This window comes from Sus scrofa, chromosome 17, assembly GCF_000003025.6.
Source record: "Sus scrofa isolate TJ Tabasco breed Duroc chromosome 17, Sscrofa11.1, whole genome shotgun sequence".
NCBI lineage: Eukaryota > Metazoa > Chordata > Mammalia > Artiodactyla > Suidae > Sus > Sus scrofa.
The window spans coordinates 41,413-59,595 of record NC_010459.5 but is presented as its reverse complement, the minus strand read 5'-3'; the positions used below and the strand labels follow the sequence as shown (position 1 = coordinate 59,595).

Genomic DNA, 18,183 nt, shown 5'->3' with positions numbered 1-18,183 from the left:
GAATATTTTCTATACATTATTCCTAAGATGTGCCTTATATACCTTCTTGCATGAGTGGATCAAGCAACTTTAAGAGGGCTCAACAAGAGGATCCAAGACATGGAGGCCTAGCAGTGGCCCACATGGGTACGGAAAATTGAATATTTCTATGCAGTATTACTCTACAAGTAAATATCCAAGGTGATCAATTCCAAACACTCTCTCTGATGAGAAATGATTTCTACCTTCAACTGAACTGACACCCCAAATGGGTACTTCCCAAATTAGAGAGCAAATTGAAGGTAATGCTAAACACTGGCAGTATAGTGGAGTCCATGCTGCTGCGGTATTGCAGGAAAGAGAGGCCACTGCACTGTCCCGTCAGCCTTCACTTTATCCTCTTGGGGTCATGATCTCTTCCTCTGATTAGAGATGACTTTTCTCCTCATCAGTCAGCCTGTTCACGTTGATGTATGTGCACTTTTCTATTGCACGATCCTTTGAAACATAACATTCCTTCCTTTTGAAATCTTACCTGCATGTCTTGTTAGACCTATATGCCCCTTTCTTTTTCAGGATCTATAATGAATTCATACTTCTCTCAGGTTCCTGTCCTGACTCCCCCCACCCAAGGGAGAACACCAAAACCTAACATATTCCTTGCCAAGGCCAAGCAGCAGAATTCCACGTGGTACTAACTCTGCACAAATGAATACCTAGCTTTTGTATTTACAGCTAATTGATACACGTCCATTTTGCCTTTTAGCTTCTCCTGAAAAGTATCCTCACTCGAAGGTAAATGCTTTTAGACTTTTAGCTTGAAATAATAGCTACAGATTGTATCACCTGTATGTTATTTTTTAATCAACTCTAATCCAAACCCATTCAGCCTACAGTTGGAGTGAAAGATGCTGTTCCTAACAAAACAGTTGGAACAAAGGATTTACAAGCGTCCAGATCAGGTAAATTTTGCAATACAAATGTAACTCTGAAAAGAAGAACACTAAAATGTTTGAAATGGTCACAGTTTTCTTACTCATGATTCTGTTCTTATTTTTTTGAATTTAATGGAAGGATTTGACATAAATAAGGTAGATGTTATTGTTGGTGTCTATGCTTGGAAAGCTATTTCCAAGCATAGGAGAAATGGATTTCATTGTCCATTTATTTCTGCAGTTTTTGGTTGCTGTTATTAAATAGAGACAAACAGCAGCATGCCGTTTTGTGGCATGCTGGTTGAAGTGGATTCTCTTTTTTTAAATGTTTTTATTGTCGTTGACTTACAGTGTTCTGCCAAGTACAGCAAAAGGACCCAGCCATGCACACATAGGCATTCTCCTTCACATACCATCGTCTGTCATGTTCTGTGACACATGATTGCATGTAGTTCCCTGTGCTGTCCAGGCGGACCCCACGGCCTATCCATTCTAAAGGCAGTCATGTGCATGTACGAACCCAAACTCCCAGCCCCTCCCACTCCCTCACCCTCAACACGGGAAGATGTGAAACAGGAAAACTAGAAAATAAATAGGAATAACTTCAAGCCATTCCTGTAGATAATTCCCCTTCTCAGTTACTGCCATTCGTAAAATATTAAGCAGAGCCTTGTCCTCCAAGGACCCAGGATTTATGCATTTATTCATTAACAGTGATTGATTCTATGCATGGCCCCGATCATTTTTGTCTTTTGCCTTTTTTTTTTTTTTTTTTTTTTTTTTTTTGGGAGGGCTGCACCCACAGCCTATGGAGGTTCCCAGGCTAGGGGTCTAATCAGAAGTGTAGCTGCCAGCCTACGCCAGAGCCACAGCAATGTGGGATCCGAACTGTGTCTGTGACCTACACCACAGCTCAGGGCAACACAGGATCCTTAACCCACTGAGTGAGGCCAGGGTTGGAACCTGCACCCTCAGGGTTCCTAGTCAGATTCATTTCCACTGCGCCATGACGGGAACTCTCCCGATCATTTTAGATGTTACGTATTTCTGGAAACATCCCCTCGGTTCAATCCTGGAGCAGCCTTTTTGCTAATTAAAGCCTTCAGACTCCTATCCCTCCATTTATTTGTATGTCCTTCAAATGCGTCCCTACCGTGACCCTTCGAGTGATCCGTCTCAAGGGCATGTAGGACCATGAAGCACTCTAGGAAGCACATGAATGCCCAGGCATCTTACAGTGACACATGAGGCATTCATAGTCTGACTTTGGCCTGACCCTCTATCTCCAGCCTTTCCTGGCTGTCCTTTGCTCCTGTCATCTGAGCTGTTGCTGAGGCCCTCCTCACCTCTTCCTGGAGTGTAGACCAATATTTACCTGACTGTATGCTTCTCTTCCTGCCTCGGAACAGCCTTGCCTGCCCTCTCTCTTTCCTGCCCTCTGTTCCTTTGAATCTGACTGATCTCCCTGCTGACTGACCTCAGGCATTATCACTAGAAAGCCACCCTGACACCTTTTATCTACCTTCTTCTTCTTCTTTTTCTTTCTGTGCTCACTATTGAGCAGGAACTCAAGAGACAATTACTGAGTAAAAGAAATAAGGACTGCTTATACAAAGATGATGTTTAAAAGCAGGTCCTGGATTTCCCAGTACAGCCCAGTGGGTTAACAATCTGACTGCAGCTGCTCAGGTCTTTTGGGAAGTGTGTGTTCAATCCTTGACCCTCAGTGCGTTAAAGGACCTGGGCTTGTGGGATAGGTAGATCTGAGCTATGGCTCGGATTTGATCCCTGGCTCGGAAACTTCCAAATACTGTGGGTGCAGCCAGAGAACCAAACCAACCAAAAACAACAAGCACCAAAAAGAACTTGTCCTCTACAGTCTAGAAGATAAGAGACATGTAAAAAATGATTTGCACTTCAGGTGGAAAAATTGACTACAAAAATCGGTAAAACGCTAAGGTAGCTCCAGGGGATGAGATCCTTATTTGTCTGGGAAGGATAGCCATAATCAAGGAGGCCTTCTCAAAGCAGGCCGAGTTTTAAGAAACATGAAAAGAAATGTGTCAGAGCAGTAGAGGAACATGTTTCAGAATAAGGAGCTGAGAAAAGCGTGGACATAACAGTTTTTGGAAACGCAGAATAATTTTGCAGTTGAAGTTTAGTGTGTTGTTGAAAAGGTGCACTTATCTTTTCTGTAGAGCAGAAATTGACAGAGCATTTTAAATCAACCATACTAGAAAAAATAAAAATCTTTAAACCATGATTTCAGTTGAACCATAAAAGCAGTGCAATTATGATGCAAACAGAGGATACTGTGACTTTGTCGGCTTGTCCTGGTTTTTTGTTTGGTTGGTTGGTTTTTGCTTCTTAGGGTCGAACCTGCAGCACAAGGATGTCCCCATGCTAGAGGTCAAATCAGCTGCCTACACCACAGCCACAGCTATGTGGGTTCTGAGCCATGTCTGCGACCTACAGCATAGCTCATGGCAGTGCCTGATCCCCAACCCACTGAGTGAGGACAGGAAGTGAACCCACATCTTCAGGGATACTAGTTGGATGTGTTTCTGCTGGGCCATGACGGGAACTCATGCCCTGTATTGTTACTCTTCATTGTGTTCCTTGATATTTGGTGGATGAATCTGTGAAGGAATGTTTGGGGTGTTTGTCTAGTACTGCACATGAGGCATGGATATGCTATTGTGCTGTTCAAGTCTGAGACAAAAGATTTCTATGAAAACATAATGAGTTGTTATATGCTGTCAGCCAAAGGGCTGCGATACTTCCCACTCACTGTGTTTTTCTGTTGGCGTGGCTTCTCGCCTGTGCCTTCACCCAAGGTCAGTTGATCACTTGCCTCCTAGAATGCTGAAGTAACCTCAGGACTTGTTGCTCTGCATTTCCACCTCCTGGAACTTTGGTGTACATTGTAACCACCATTATTAGGTATTTTTTTTAGAAAATTCGGTCTTGTCATGTTTGCCCCTTGCTTACAGTCCAGCTGCTGCTTTTCTTTGCCGTATGGCGAAAGGCCACAGTCAATCCTCTAGCTTCCTCTTGTACCCATTTTAGACCCTTCTTTCCACGGGAACTTTAGAATCAACATGTCTATTTCTTTAAGAAAAATCTGCTGGTCTTCTGCAAGTGAGTTCTGGATTATGTTGCATCTACAGACTTCTTTGGGGGAGAATTGACTTCTTTACCAATAGTGAATTTTCAAGCCTTGGAGAAAGACAATTTCTCCGTTCATGCAGATCTTCCTTGAATTTCTCTGTAATATTTTGGAGTTTTCAGGGTATAGATGTCTCCATCTTTTATGCGGTTACCTGTATGTCTTCTTTTTCAGGGCAGTTGTGATTAGTATATTTTAAATTTTAATTTCTGAGGGTCTATTCTGATGATAGGAACACGGTTGGATTTGGTGTATTCACTCTGTATCTTCCAACCTTACCAAGCTCATGTATTAGTTCTTGTGGATTTTTGGTAGACTCTCTCAGATTTTCGGTGTGACCAAAGGTTGGGAAGCCTCTTCATTCTTAAATGACTCTCTTACTAAAGACAGTTCATCTTGAAGACTTGCAGCCAGCACCTTCTCTGTCCAGCTAACCAGCTCATGAAGTTGTGCTATGAGTGTCGCCACAGACAGCGCAGAAATTCATGGAAGTGTCTGTGTTTTGGGAGAACTTCACCAAAGCAAGCAGCCTGACCCACAAGGTGAAGTTCGCTAACTCCTATGATGTAACCATGCTGCCTGCTGATTCGCAGACAGTTTTACTTCCTCATTGCCCATCGGATGCCTTCTGTTGCTTGACTTTGGCCATGGCACTGGCTGGAACCTCTGGTATTGTGCTGAAGAGGAGCAGAAGAAGCTGTTCCTGTCTTAGTCCCTGTATTCCGGGAAGGGCATTCCGTTTCTCCTCATTAGATACAGTGTTGGCTGTGGGTTTATCATGGGTCTCTATCATTTCGGAGAAGTTCCCTTATATTCCTGGTGTGCTGGCAGGTTTTCTCAGGAAGATGCGGAGTTTTGCCAAGTGCATCTTTTTACCTACCGACAGGATCATATGATGTTTCTTTTTAGTTTGTTAGTATGGGGATTGACATTAGTTGATTTTGAAAGAGCAAAACAGCCCTGCATTCTGCATTCCTGGGATAGACCCCATTTGGACGAAATGTCCTTTGAAGGTATTTTTGGCTTTAATTGGCTGATGTCCTGTTTAGAATTTTTACCCCCGTTTTCATGGCATAGCTTTCTTGTAATACCACTTACTGGTTCTGGTTTGAGGATAATGCTAATTTCATAGACCGAGTGGAGAACTGTGATGTGTCTTCCTTGTTTGAGGAGAATTTGTGTGGAATTGGTATTGTTTCTCCCCAAAACATTTGGTAGATTTCACCAGTGTAGCCACCTGGGCCTGGAATTTTCCTTTGTGGGAAGGTCTTTACCTGTGGCTTTAGTTTCTTCTTCAGATACAGGGCTATTTTGCTTGCTTGTTCTTTCTGCCTTGAGCTTTGGTAATTTTTCTCTTTCAAGGAACTTACCCATCTCATCTGAGTTGTCAAATTTGTTGACCTAAAGTTTATGATATTACTCTGTCATCCTGTTCATATGGGTAGACACTGTAGCACTGCTCATGTTGGAAATTGGTAATTTGTCCGCTCTCTCTTTGTTTCCTTACCAGCCTGGCTACAAGTCTATCCCTAGTGGTCATCCCCTGAAAACATTTGGTGTCACTGAGTTTTCCACATTGTACTATTTGTCCTCTTTCTCATTGATTTTTGCCTTTGATGTTTCTTATGTCCTTTCTTATGATTTCTTGGAGTTTAATGTGCTTTTTTGCTGGTTTCTTTCTTTCTTTCTTTTTTTAAACAACCCAATTTTATTTTATTTATTTATTTTTTGTCTTTTTACCATTTCTTGGGCCACTCCCATGGCATATGGAAGTTCCCAGGCTAGGGGTCTAATCGCAGCTGTAGCTGCCAGCCTACACCAGGGCCACAGCATCGTGGGAGCTGAGCCCCGTCTGCCACCTACACCACAGCTCACGGCAATGCCAGATTGTTAACGCACCGAGCAAGGGCAGGGATCGAACCTGCAACCTCATGGTTCCTAGGTTATTTAGTTTCGAAATATTTGAGTATTTAGTTTCCAAATCTTTGAGGATTTTCCAGAGTTACTGTCATTCTTCATTTCCAGTGTCATTGCTTTGTCATCAGGGAAGATACTCGGTGTGACTTAGATCTTTTTGGCTTACTTCGTTTATTAAGCTTTATTTTATGACCCAGAATATAGCCCTTTCTGGTAAGTGTTCTCTGGCTGCTTGAAAAGAATATTGGTGTTCAAGTCTGTCACATGCCTGCTGCTGTGCGGCCTGTCCATTCTGTCACTTTATTGAGGGAGGGCTATTGCCATCTCAGAATACAATTGTGTATTTGTTTCTCCGTGCAGTTCTCTCAATTTTTGCTTCATGGGTTTTATGGAAAATTCAGTTATTTATTTTTGACTTCATTTGTTTTTGGCCCTGCTGGTGGCATGTGGGAGCTGCCAGGCCAGGGAGGGATCAAACCCACACCACTGCAGGAACTCAAGTCACTGAGGTGAAAACGCGGGATCCTTAACCCACTGCACCACTGGGGAACTCCCTCTTCTCTCATGTTCTGCCCTATGCTCTCTGTCTGCTTTGGTCCCACCAGACTCTCAGTGTCATCACATCCACTCAGGGAGCCTGGCGGCCTCCAGGTCAGCTCCTTCTGCCTGTGTTGTGGCCTGGACATTCTCTCAAGGCAGTGAGCTGGGGTGTTCTTCAGGCTAACCTCATGCGTTTTCAGGGAACATTGTCCTTCCTTGCCTGAAGCCCTTGGTCTGGAAAGGCATTTGTTATGTGTTCTGTTTGTGTTCCTTTTGCTTGTTTCAGGCAGGAAGGGAAGCTGGCACCTGTTCCTCTGTCTTGGTGAGAAGCAGGTTGCAGGTGGGCATGGGCACAGGCTGTGCACCGTCTACAGTGTTGTTCTTCCTTCTTTGCTCTGTGCTTCCAGCTCAGCCTTCATTTCTCAGTGTAGTCATCTCCTCCTTGGGAAATTTCCGTCTTGATTTCCTCATTGACGTGTTGGTTTCGTAGTACCTAGTAGTATGTTGTTTAGTCTCCATGTATTAGGTTTTTTCTCACTTCTTTTCCTGTGGTTGTTTTCTAGTTTAATGCCATTGTGGTCATAGAAGATACTTGAAATTATTTCTATACTCTTAAATTTGTTGAGGTTAGCTTTGTGCCCCAGTATGTGATCAATTCTTGAGAATGTTCCATGTGCACTTGAGAGGAATATATATTCTGATTTTTTTTGGTATAATGTCCCAGAAATGTCAATTAAGTCTAGTTTTTCTATTGTGTCCTTTATAATTCCTGTTGCTTTATTGATTTTCTGTCTAGAGGACATGTCCATTGATGTCAGTGGGGTTTTAACATCTCCTACTTGATTGTACTGCCATCACTTTATCCTTTTATGTCTGTAAATGTTTGTTGTAGGTATCTGGATGCTCCTATATTAGGGTCATATATATTAACAATTGTAATATCCCCTTCTTGTATGGATCCTTTAAGCATGAACTAGTTTCCTTCTTTGTCTTTCTTTATGGCCTATGTTTTAAAGTCTATTTTGTCTGATATGAGTGTTACAACTCCTGCTTTCCTCTCTGGTCCATTGGTTTGAAATATCATTTTCCATCCCCTCACATTCAATCTATAAGTGTCCTTTTCCCAACGATGAGGTGCTTGTAGGCAGCAAATTGAAGGTTTTTGCTTTGTCCAATCTGCCCTTCTGTCTCTTTTGATTGGAGCTTCAGTCCATTGCCATTGGAGGTGATTTTTGATAGATACGATTTATTGCCATTTTAAACCTTGTTTTCCAGTTGATTCTATGTTTCTCATTTGTTACATTCTTTTTTTGGTTGGTTGACTTCCATTTATTTTATGGTTGAATACTTTTCATTTTTTGTGACTGTAATATTTGGTTTTGATTAGTGCTTGCCCTGTTTTTTACTTATGTTCGTCCCTTCCTGTCTCTGCTTACTTTAGCCTGATACTCATATAGGCTGAAACACATCCTTATAAAAAAATGATAAAGAATCTTATTTTTCTTACTTCCCTTGCCCACACTGTATGAAATTGATGTCTTTTTTTTTTCTTTTTCTTTCAACATCGTCATGTTTAGATCTCTATGCTGGTTTATTTACATGACTGCTTTCCAATTGTGGTTTCCTCCATTCCTGATTTTCTTCTTTTTTTTTTTTTTTAATTTAGAGAATCCCTTTCAGTATCTCTTTTAGAATGGGTTTTGTATTGCTCTACTCTTTTAGCTTTTGTTTGTTGGAGCAATTCTTTATTTCCCCTTCTGTTTTAAATGATATTATTGCTGGATTGAGTATTCTAGGTTGCAATTTTTTTTCCTTTCAGTGCTGTAAATATCTCTTGCCACTCCCCCTGGCCTGAAGTATTTCTGTAGAGAAATCAGCTGATAGCCTTATTGGGGTTCCCTTATAATTAGCACTTTGCTTTTCTCTTGCTGCCTTTAGAACCCTCTCTTTACCTTTTTCCATTTTTATTATAATATGTCTTGGTGTGAGCCAATTTGGGTTCAACTTGTTTGGGGCCCTCTGTGCTTCCTGTATCTTGATATCCGTGTGCTTTAGATTTGGAAAGTTTTCAGCCATAATTTCTTCACATATATTTTCAATCCCCTCTTGTTTTTCTTTTCCTCCTGGAATTCCTATTATGTGTAGATGGGCCCACTTTATATTATTCCATAGGTGTCTTATATTGCTTTCATGTTTCTTCATTTGGTTTTCTGTCTGCTGTCCTGTTTGGGTGAGTTCCATTATTCTATCTTCCACATCACTAATTCATTCCTCTGCATTGTTCATTCTGCTCTTTATTGCCTCAGTTTGTGTCTCTGAAATTGATTTTTCTAGTTTTTCTTGGCTCCTCCTCATAGTTTTTAGTTCCTTTCTGAGGAAATCTGCATTACTGTTCATATCCTCTCTTAATTCCTTCAGTATTTTCATTATCTCCCTTTTGAACTCCAAGTCTGTTTCATTGTTGGCTGCTTTAGGTGATTTTTCCTGTTGTTTTAACTGGAAATGGTTTCAGAGCTTCTTCATCTTGCTTGTGTGTTTTTGTTTTCCTTCTATGAACTTGGGGAAGTCAAACGTAGCCTTGTAAGTCTATTTCTATGCAAGAATACCCCTTTGTGTTTTTTTGGGGAGGGGTTGCTATTTCTTTGTTGTTGTTGTGGGAATTTGAATCTTTGCTGTCTCTGCCTTTGGTGTGAGCAGACTGTTATCCCCAGGATGCCAGCATGTTTTCAGGGAGAAGGGGACAATGGGTAGGGCCAGCATTCAGTGCTTGATCATTGGGCTCTCAACAGAAGCAGAGACCTGCAAGAAGGTGGCACAGGTTACTCCTATTTGCAGGGCTCTGAGCAGTGGTAATGAGCTCTAGAGGGATCTGCAATGTGAAAAGAGAATTTGGCCATAGCTGCATTAGGGTGCATGAGTTTTGGGGGGTGGGGTGAGAGCAATAAAGGCTTGTGTTGGATTGCAGTGCCCTCCTTTGAGGTGATTGGAACCACAGATGGTGCCTGTTCAGGGATCCCTAGTGGGGGTGGGCCATGGCCATCTCTAGCTTCTGTGATAACTGTGGTGGTTTGCTTCCACCGTCTGTAAACCATGTATGAGGTGATCCATCTTACTTAGCCCACATAGGAGGTCCTGCACAGACTGTTCCTAGTTTTAGGATCCTTGGAAGTGACAGAGCTCTGTCATATGGTTATTGCCCTGAGTAGTCAGCAGTGGCAACAGCAGGGCCAGTGTGTTCCCAAGGGTGCATGAGCACCAATAGTTGATTTGGTCACAATGCCTTCCTCTCTGATACCCTTGAGGTGAATGGGGTGGCAAGTGGTGCCTGTTCACTGACCCCTAGTGGTGTTGGGCCACTGTCACCTCTGGAGCCAGAGATAACTGCTGTGGCTTGCTCCTGCCACCTGTAAATCATGCAAGAAGGACCTTGCCCTGCTTAGCCCCCAGAGGATGTGCTGCACAAGGCCCTCTTAGTTGCAGGGTCCTAGGAAGGGACAGTGATCCAGCATCTGGGCCCCTCCCAGAATGTTTGGCAGTGGCATCTGCAGTGCATGTGTGCTCCCGGGGGAGCGAGATCAACATCAGGTGGTGTTCCGTTGTAGTGTCCTTCTCTGTGATGCCCTCTGAAGTAGTTGGAACTGCAAGTGATTTTTGTTCAAATATCCCTAGCTGTGGTAGGCCCCACCCACTTCTGGAGTCAGGGATAATTGTGGTGGTTTTCTCCCATCACTTTCTTGTCTGATCCACTTTGGTCTAGCAAGTGGCTTCCCACTGCTGGAGACACCAGGTCTGTGGTGGGCTAGAAAGTGACTTCTGGTCACAAGGGGCTGAGCCTGAGAGGCACAATCTAGGGTGGGTAGAGGGGCTTCCTGCAGGGCAGGGCAGCCAGAGTACTGTGGAACAACCAGAGCACAGTGGAGTGGTACTCAGTGTGGTGGCCTGGAGCAATGTGGCTCAGCACAGGGCTTCCCATGGGTTGGGCCTGGGCCTAGAGCCCTGCAAAGTGTGTGTCTTCCCACAGAGTGGGATGAGGTGGCCCGGAGTGATGCAGAGCTGTGCATGGTTTCCCCAGTTTGGTGCAGGCCCAGAGTGCTGCAAAGCAGCAGGGCTTGCTTCCTGGGGGGCGGGTGGGGTGAGGTGGCCCAGAGCAATGCAGAGTGGCCAGTGGCTTCTTGTGGGTCAGGGCAGGGCCTGGAGCATGGCTTCTGGGCTTCTGTGGGGCAGGGTGCTGCGCCAGGATGCTCCTCCCTCTGTGATAGGGGGCAGGTTCGCTCCTACTGGTGCACAAGGAGTTTTCTGTGGCAGTGACCCACCCCTTCTCCTTCCCCTCCCCAACAATGGCACCTTCTCTCTCCTGTGGGTCTGGACCTTCTCCCGGGTTCCCTTGGCCATGGCTTTCCACTCCCCAGCCCTTAGTGTACTGCTTCCCCCTCCCAAGGTGTACCACTCCCTAGTCCCTTAGGCTGTCTCCACACCACCAACCCCAGCCCTCTCCCAGGGACTGACCTCCAGAGTCTAAGTCTCAGTGCCCAGCCCCCAGCTGAACTTCTCAGGCTGTGGTGTCTGCACCAGTGGTTCAGATGATCTGTGCTTCTCTCCCTATGCTTTTCAGTTCTCAGACCTACTGCTGCACTTTCCTTGGCATCTTGGAGATCCCTCTGACTCGGCTGATCTTTCCACCAGTTAGATGGCTTCCCAGGGTGTGGGTTGTCTTTCTACTTCACACCTCCCTCTTGGGAATGCTTGTCCCATCCTGATTCCTTTTCTCTCTCTCTCTCTTTTTTCTTTTGTTCTACCCAGTTATGTCAAGAGTTTCTTGTCCTTTTTGGAGGTTTACATGCTTCTGTCAGCATTCAGTTGATGTCCTCTGTGAGTTGTTTTACATGTAGACGTGTTTTTTGATGGGTTTGTGGGTGAGGGTGAGCGTGTGCTCTTACTCTTCTGCCATCTTGCCTCCCATCCCCTCTTCTCTGAATTTTATGATTTCCTTCCTTCTGCTGACTTTAGGTTTTGTTTTTTCTTCTTTTTCTAGACCTCCCTCAGTCTAGTGATCACAAAAGCCCTTTTGATTTGCCGCTTGCCTACTCCAAGGAGATGAACGCCATGATTCAAAGAAGAAATCATGATATTTCTGCTGTTAAAAAAACTTCTAATCAAACCAAACCAGTACAGGATTGGTCCAAGAAGCTGTGGTATGCAAGTAATTTCCATGCTAAAAAAAGGAAAAGCATCAAGCCCAAATTAGAAACTTGGACTTGTCCACCAAATAGTAACAGAACATCCAAAATATATTTAAAGGAAGAATTACAGCAATCTATGCAAAGGTGTAAGAATAAGGTAGGCATATTACGTGTAAAGTTCCTGGCTTTGGACAAGAAAAACATCAACTGCAAAAAGGTTAAGCTTCATTTGTTTTGACTTTTTTTTTTTAATCATTATCAGTTTTGCCATCCATATCTTCCACTTATGAAGATAGCTTATGTATAAAACAAGGTCATCTAAATGTGTAATTGGGTGGAAAGAGGTTATTTCTGCCATCTAAATAACAGGAGTTCAGGAACATATTTTTGTGGGTTTTTGTTCCTTAACCAACCTAAGTCTCTCTTTGTCAGTCTTCCTTATGGACTATGAAACTATGTTAGCTACCATGTGACCTTCCAAGCCAGAGTAAGCACAGTAGAAATTGCTTAAGAAATATAATACGTTGGAGGTTTTTTCCCCTTTAAAATGCTGTGGCTTAAAAATAACTCGCACTTCCATAGAATGAGAAGGAATCAGTGGCTAAGAGAAGGGACATAAACACATATTTTGTACCTCTTCCTTGTGTTTTAATGTGTGCAGTCTTACCTGATTAACTTAGTCCCTCGGCACTTAGAATTCCAATGCATCCACTTTGAAGCATTTTGAATAACAAATCCATGTACGCTTACATGTTATGTAATTACCACTTTCAGGTGTTTCTGTTGAGCCAGACTTTTACATTATGTTGTTTCATAAAATATAATAAGGTTTGCTACATTTTGCTCCCATATGAGTTTATCATATAGGTAGTGTAACCCTCAGCAAAAAATCCAGTGTTCATCTCAAAAACAGAAAAGCGAGTATTGAGTTACATTGAGGTTTTATTTTCCCCCAGCAATAGATTTTTTAAATTTGTTTGGTTGTTCTATTGTATAAGAGGTGCACTGAGTTTTAAAGATAGACAAATCTAGAGATATTCACCTTTAAAAAATAAAGGAGATGAGCCCTGCCCCCAAGGAAGACATTAAATTACTTTGCCAAAGTCATACTTTTAACTTACCTGATTAATTTGATGAGTTTATTTAGTAATTCATCAGATTGGGTGTTATAGAATTGTATCATCTCTTGCTGCCATAAAATGCTAGGGAATGCTCCATTAGGGCCTTTGGGCAAATCATTTATCTTTCTTGATTTTATTCCCATTATCAGTAAGGAGAGGGGCTAAAGTAGATAATTACTTCTGTACCGTCTGTTAGATTTTATGGTTATTGAATATGAAATTGGGGAGCATTACTCATTTTCCAGAATTCTATAGTGACTAGTTAACAGTTTATCAGTTTCACTCTGCTCCTCATGTTTTGGTAAATGTTGGTTCATGTATTTTGGTGAACATCTTCACTCTTGCTTATCCCCAGGACCCAAATTAAAAACAGAATTATAAAAGGCATTGGAGGAAGCATAGATTTAATGTGGAAAGAAGAATGTTTCCTCTTTGTTCCCAAGTGGCACAGCCTCTAAATCTGGCTGATTAATACGACATCCAGGTGGGGAAGACAGAAGAGGACAAATTCTGTGTCCTGGCCTTGTTACTTCTCTGTCTCTGCCCATCAGATGGGGAAGACCGGATGTGACTAAGAAACATAACACCACCTTAGAAAGCTGTTTTTGAAATTTTGGAAATTCTATTTCTTTTCCTCAAACAGAACAAAATAGAATTTACAAAAGTTACTCTGGCTTGTAATGATACAGTAAACATAAAAATATTTTTAGCAGTTAAAACTAGAGCAGACTCTGAGGTGAGTAGCAAATAATGAAGACACAAAGTTCTTTATAATGAATAAAGTAGTAACAGTCATCCTTGGTGTCAAACTTTCATGGAAGGCTGAGAAAGAAAAGAAGCAGCACAGAAGCAGTGTGATGGCAGTATCAGAAAACAATCATGGCTCTGATGATGACAGTGGATTAATGCAACAGGGAGAGAGAGGAAAAACTAATCACCAGTGGTTTCCTACTGTGGAGAATGGAGATTCTGATAGGTAACTATGTATATCAGTATTTAACAGTAGGTTATTGTTATTTTCTTGTAAACACATTCTATTTGAATTAATGTTCATGATTAACAAATTTTATACAACTTCTAATACTCTTGTGTCTTAGCCTTCATATTAAATTGTTTAACACTCCACCTTATTACAGTATTAGAGTATTCCATATTGACTATATCTTGACCTTTTCCGTGTGTTGTATATTTAAAGATGTTTAGTGTTACTGATTAGCATCCTTTCATTTCAACTTGAAGACTCCTTTCAGTATTTCTTGTGAGGCAGGTCTAGTGGTGATAAACTTCATCAACTTTGGTTTGTCTGAGAAAGTGAATCTCACCTTGATTTTTGAAGGACAGCTTTTCTGGATAGAGTATTCTTGATTGGCATTTTTGGTTTTCCTTTTAGCATGCTGCATATGCCATTCTACTCTCTTGAAATCCATTGAGGGATTTAATGGGGTTCTCTTATAATTTAAAAGCTTCTTTGCTCTTACTGCTTTTAATATTCTTTGTCTTGGACTTGACAGTTTTATTGTAATGTCTCTTGGTGAAGGTTTCTTTATGTTGAGTTTGGTGATCTATGAGGTTTAGGAACTTGGCTGTCCAAATCTCTCCTGAGGTTTAGGAAGTCCTCAGCTATTTTTTTTTTTTTAGATAAGCTTTCTGTCACCTTCTCCCTATCTTTTTATCTGCCTGTCTTCAACTTTCTCCCTATCTCAACTGCATTAATTCAGGAAGTGTTGCTTTTGATGGTACCTGGTAATTCACATAGGCTTTCTTGGCAATTTTCATTCTCTTTTACTTTGTTCTCCTCTGATCGGATCAATTCAAAGTTCCTGTCTCTGAACTCACAGGTTCTTTCTTCTGCTTCGATTCTGCTGTCAGTGCTCTTCATCGTGATTTGCCTTTTATTCATTTTATTCTTTAGCTCCAAAATTTCTACTTGGTCCTTCTTAATTATTATTATTATTATTTGTTCTTTTTAGGGCTGTGCCTGTGGCATAAGGAGGTTCCCAAGCTAGGGGTCTAATCTGAGCTGCAGCTGCCGACCTATGCCACAGCCACAGCAATGCCAGATCCCAGCCACATCTGCGACCTATACCACAGCTCATGACAATGTCGGATCCTTGACCCTCTGAGCGAGGCCAGGGATTGAACTTTCAACCTCGTGGTTCCTAGTCAGATTCATTTCCACTGTGCCACTGTGGGAACCCCTAATTACTGTTATTTCTATCTCTCTGTTAACATTTTCATTTCATTTATTATTTTCTGATTTTCTTGGGTTGTCTTTCTGTGTTTTAGCTCCCTGAGTTTCCTTAAAACTGCTCTTTTGGCTCTTTATCATGTAGAACGCAGATCTTCATGTCTTTGGGATTGGTTAGTGGAACATTATTGTGATCCTTTGGTGGTATCATGCTTTCTTGATTTTTCAAGTTCCTTGAAGTCTTGCACTGCTGTCTTTGCCTTTCAAGTAGCAGTCACCTCTCCTAGTCTTTAATAAATGCCCTCTCCAGTGTGTCCAACCTTGTATTTTTTGCCCCAGTGGTGTGCTGGAACTTCTCTGCTGGAAACGTGGATTTCCACAAAGGCTCTCTAATCTATACAAAGTGTTTCCAGGGGCTTCCTGGAAGTGTCTATGTGTGGCTGCGGCCAGTTCATGGGTCAGGCTGGGTCCAAGGCTGGGATGTGCTCTGTATGTCTCTTATTCAATATACAAGATGGGCAGGGCTCTTTCTAGGACCTTTGGTGTCTTCTGATAGATCCTGTAACTTCCATGAAGCCAGTTTTGTCCATGGGTGGATTCCCCATTTTGGCTGGCAGGGGAGCAGGTTGAGGTACCTCTTTTTGTAGCGATGATGCCACTGTCACCCCAGAATGTGGATGTTATAAAAGTAACTTTTCACCTCAAGTCATTTCCTTGATTGCTTTTTTCAGGTTATATGTGCCCTGTGCTATTTTTAAAAAATCATTTAAATTAAGCATTATTATACTTGAAAACAAAAGAAAATATAGTATAAATGTAAATATTACTCCCATGTCTGAATCATTTGTTTTAACTATTGAACTCTAGATTTTTAGTGTAACATTTGAGGTTCTTCAGAATGTCTTTCCAGACCCATCTCTCTACTCATGTGCATGTATTTTGTACTTCACCATCCAGGTTCCTTGGAAACACCTAGATGTCATGTTCCTAATCATTGTGCTCACATTCTAATCTCTAAGTAGAAAGAGTTTCTCCCATTTCTCTTCCTCATGATCTCCTCTGTTTAATTTCACCTCCTCTCTAAAACCTTCCTTAGAGTCCCTCACAACTCTTCCGTATCACATTGTATCATCATTGTAAACTGTCTTTGAAGCAAGAGTTTGTGTTTCCTTGAATACGGTTGGTACTGCATAGCAATTTTTTTTTGAATTAATAAATTACTTAAGGTGGATAAGAGTAGGAATTTTACAAACATTGTTTTTTATTCTTTGTCAGTCAAATTATTAGACAACATTGTCTTTAAAATGGATTTTTTTTAAAGCAGCAGTTCTGGCATGCATATGAAAGAAGTATGGAAAAATGAAAGAGAAAAATGGTCATCAAAAGGACCTGTGATTCCACCAATATTTGAGAAGGCTGATTCACTGCCTATTGATTTACTACACGTGAATGATGACAGAAGCTTAAGTGAAAGAGATCAGGATGATGGCAGGTAAAATTTACAAGTTCTTTATTTCTAGGCGAAAAAAAGATTAGCATTGACTACTTTTTCTAGGAATAGAACAGCATAATATAATATGCGTGCTCAATTATTTCACTTGAACACTGCTGAATGGCTAAGATGAGGATGAGTGCCTTTGACTGGAAGTAGTTTCAGTGGCCCCATGGAAGCTACACTGGAGTGAATATGAGTAAACAACTCCTTAGAGAATATTGACTGGGAAAAGGGGTAGAGAACCTTGTGATAACTGAAGAGGAATGTGGAGTTCAAGGGAGTTTTCTTTCTTATGTTAAGATGGGTATTTCGGGAGTATTTTTGTATGTAGGAAATGATCTGGTAGAGGACGTTTACATTTGCAACATGAGAAAGCTTATTGGTTGTATTCCATTGCCTTTAAAATAGTATGGTGAACTAACTGCACAATCCTTCTGTTCATGTAGTTTAATGCTAAGGATTTGTTCACTGGCTGTGAAGTGTAATATACTTAAATAATTGAATATGCAGATGATTACTTAGAAGTTGTACTATCATACATATGTACTGAAATTATATAATCATAAATATGCAAACATCTAGGCCACACTGAATAGGATTTAATAATTCCTTGAGGATTCTAGATATTACAGGGTCTTTGCATCACTGATTTTGTGAGGTACTCTAAAACATCAGACTATGTTAACTTCATAATTGTTTGGATTCTAGGGAATAAGGGAAGATTTTGTTTAGAAACAACAGACAAGTAAACTATATAACAAGTCTATTGCAGATTACCACTTTTGGATGATAAAGTTCTAAATGGCATAAGCCATGCTTCCTGTGCCAAAACTGTCTTTTGACAGATATTGTTTGCTCAATAAAGATATAGTAAATGCATGAATAAACAGCTGAATGGGTGAATTAATGCCTGCTGATGAACTTCTTTTGAGAAAGCAAATCTTCATTGAAAGTAGATCTCTAGGAGTTCCTGTCATGGTGCAGTGTTTAACAAACCCAACCAGGAGCCGTGAGGTTGCAGGTTCAATCCCTGGCCTCACTCAGTGGGTTAAGGATCTGGCATTGCTGTGAGCTGTGATGTAGGTCACAGATACAGCTCAGATCCCATGTTGCTGTGGCTCTGGTGTAGACCAGAGGCTACAGCACCAATTAGACCCCTAGCCTGGCAACCTCCATATGCTGTGGGTGTGGCCCTAGAAAAGACAAAAAATAAAAAATAAAAATAAATTTAAAAAATGATTTCTAATACTGCCTAGGTCTAAAGTCTTTTTATTTTTAAAAACATGAGCAAGATTCAGAAATCATTTGTAATTATAGCTAGACATGGCATAATAATATAGGTTAATTTGCTATCCTATGACTTTAAAACACTTAAAAATAAATATTACTGTCTCAGCCTGCTCTAAAACACAAGTGTTGAAGGTTTCCTGGGTTTGAAATCTGGGTCTGTTACTAAAGAGCTATCCAGGTTTGGGCAAGTTGCTTAGCCTCTCTGTGCCTCATTTTCTCTCTGTGTAAAGTACCTATTGTATTACCTATCTCCCAGAATTGTTGTGAGGATTAAAATGCCTTTTAGACCCATAAAGTGCTTATAACAATGCATGGTAGTTGCTTCGTTAGTCCTTAAAAAATGAATACCATGATTTTTAAAAGGGTTTC

At 41.4% G+C, this 18,183-nt stretch overlaps 1 protein-coding gene across 1 annotated transcript in view; it reads left to right on the top strand.

Annotated features, from left to right (window-relative positions):
* Nucleotides 1-18,183, top strand: part of LOC110257476 (ankyrin repeat domain-containing protein 26-like) — a 117,827-nt gene that overhangs the window by 61,145 nt on the left and 38,499 nt on the right. The window contains exons 24-29 of the mRNA XM_021078196.1: nucleotides 28-126; nucleotides 746-774; nucleotides 869-941; nucleotides 11,573-11,877; nucleotides 13,663-13,817; nucleotides 16,351-16,521. Of these exons, the coding sequence (XP_020933855.1) occupies nucleotides 28-126; nucleotides 746-774; nucleotides 869-941; nucleotides 11,573-11,877; nucleotides 13,663-13,817; nucleotides 16,351-16,521 (832 nt within the window). The remainder of the gene's footprint in view (nucleotides 1-27; nucleotides 127-745; nucleotides 775-868; nucleotides 942-11,572; nucleotides 11,878-13,662; nucleotides 13,818-16,350; nucleotides 16,522-18,183) is intronic.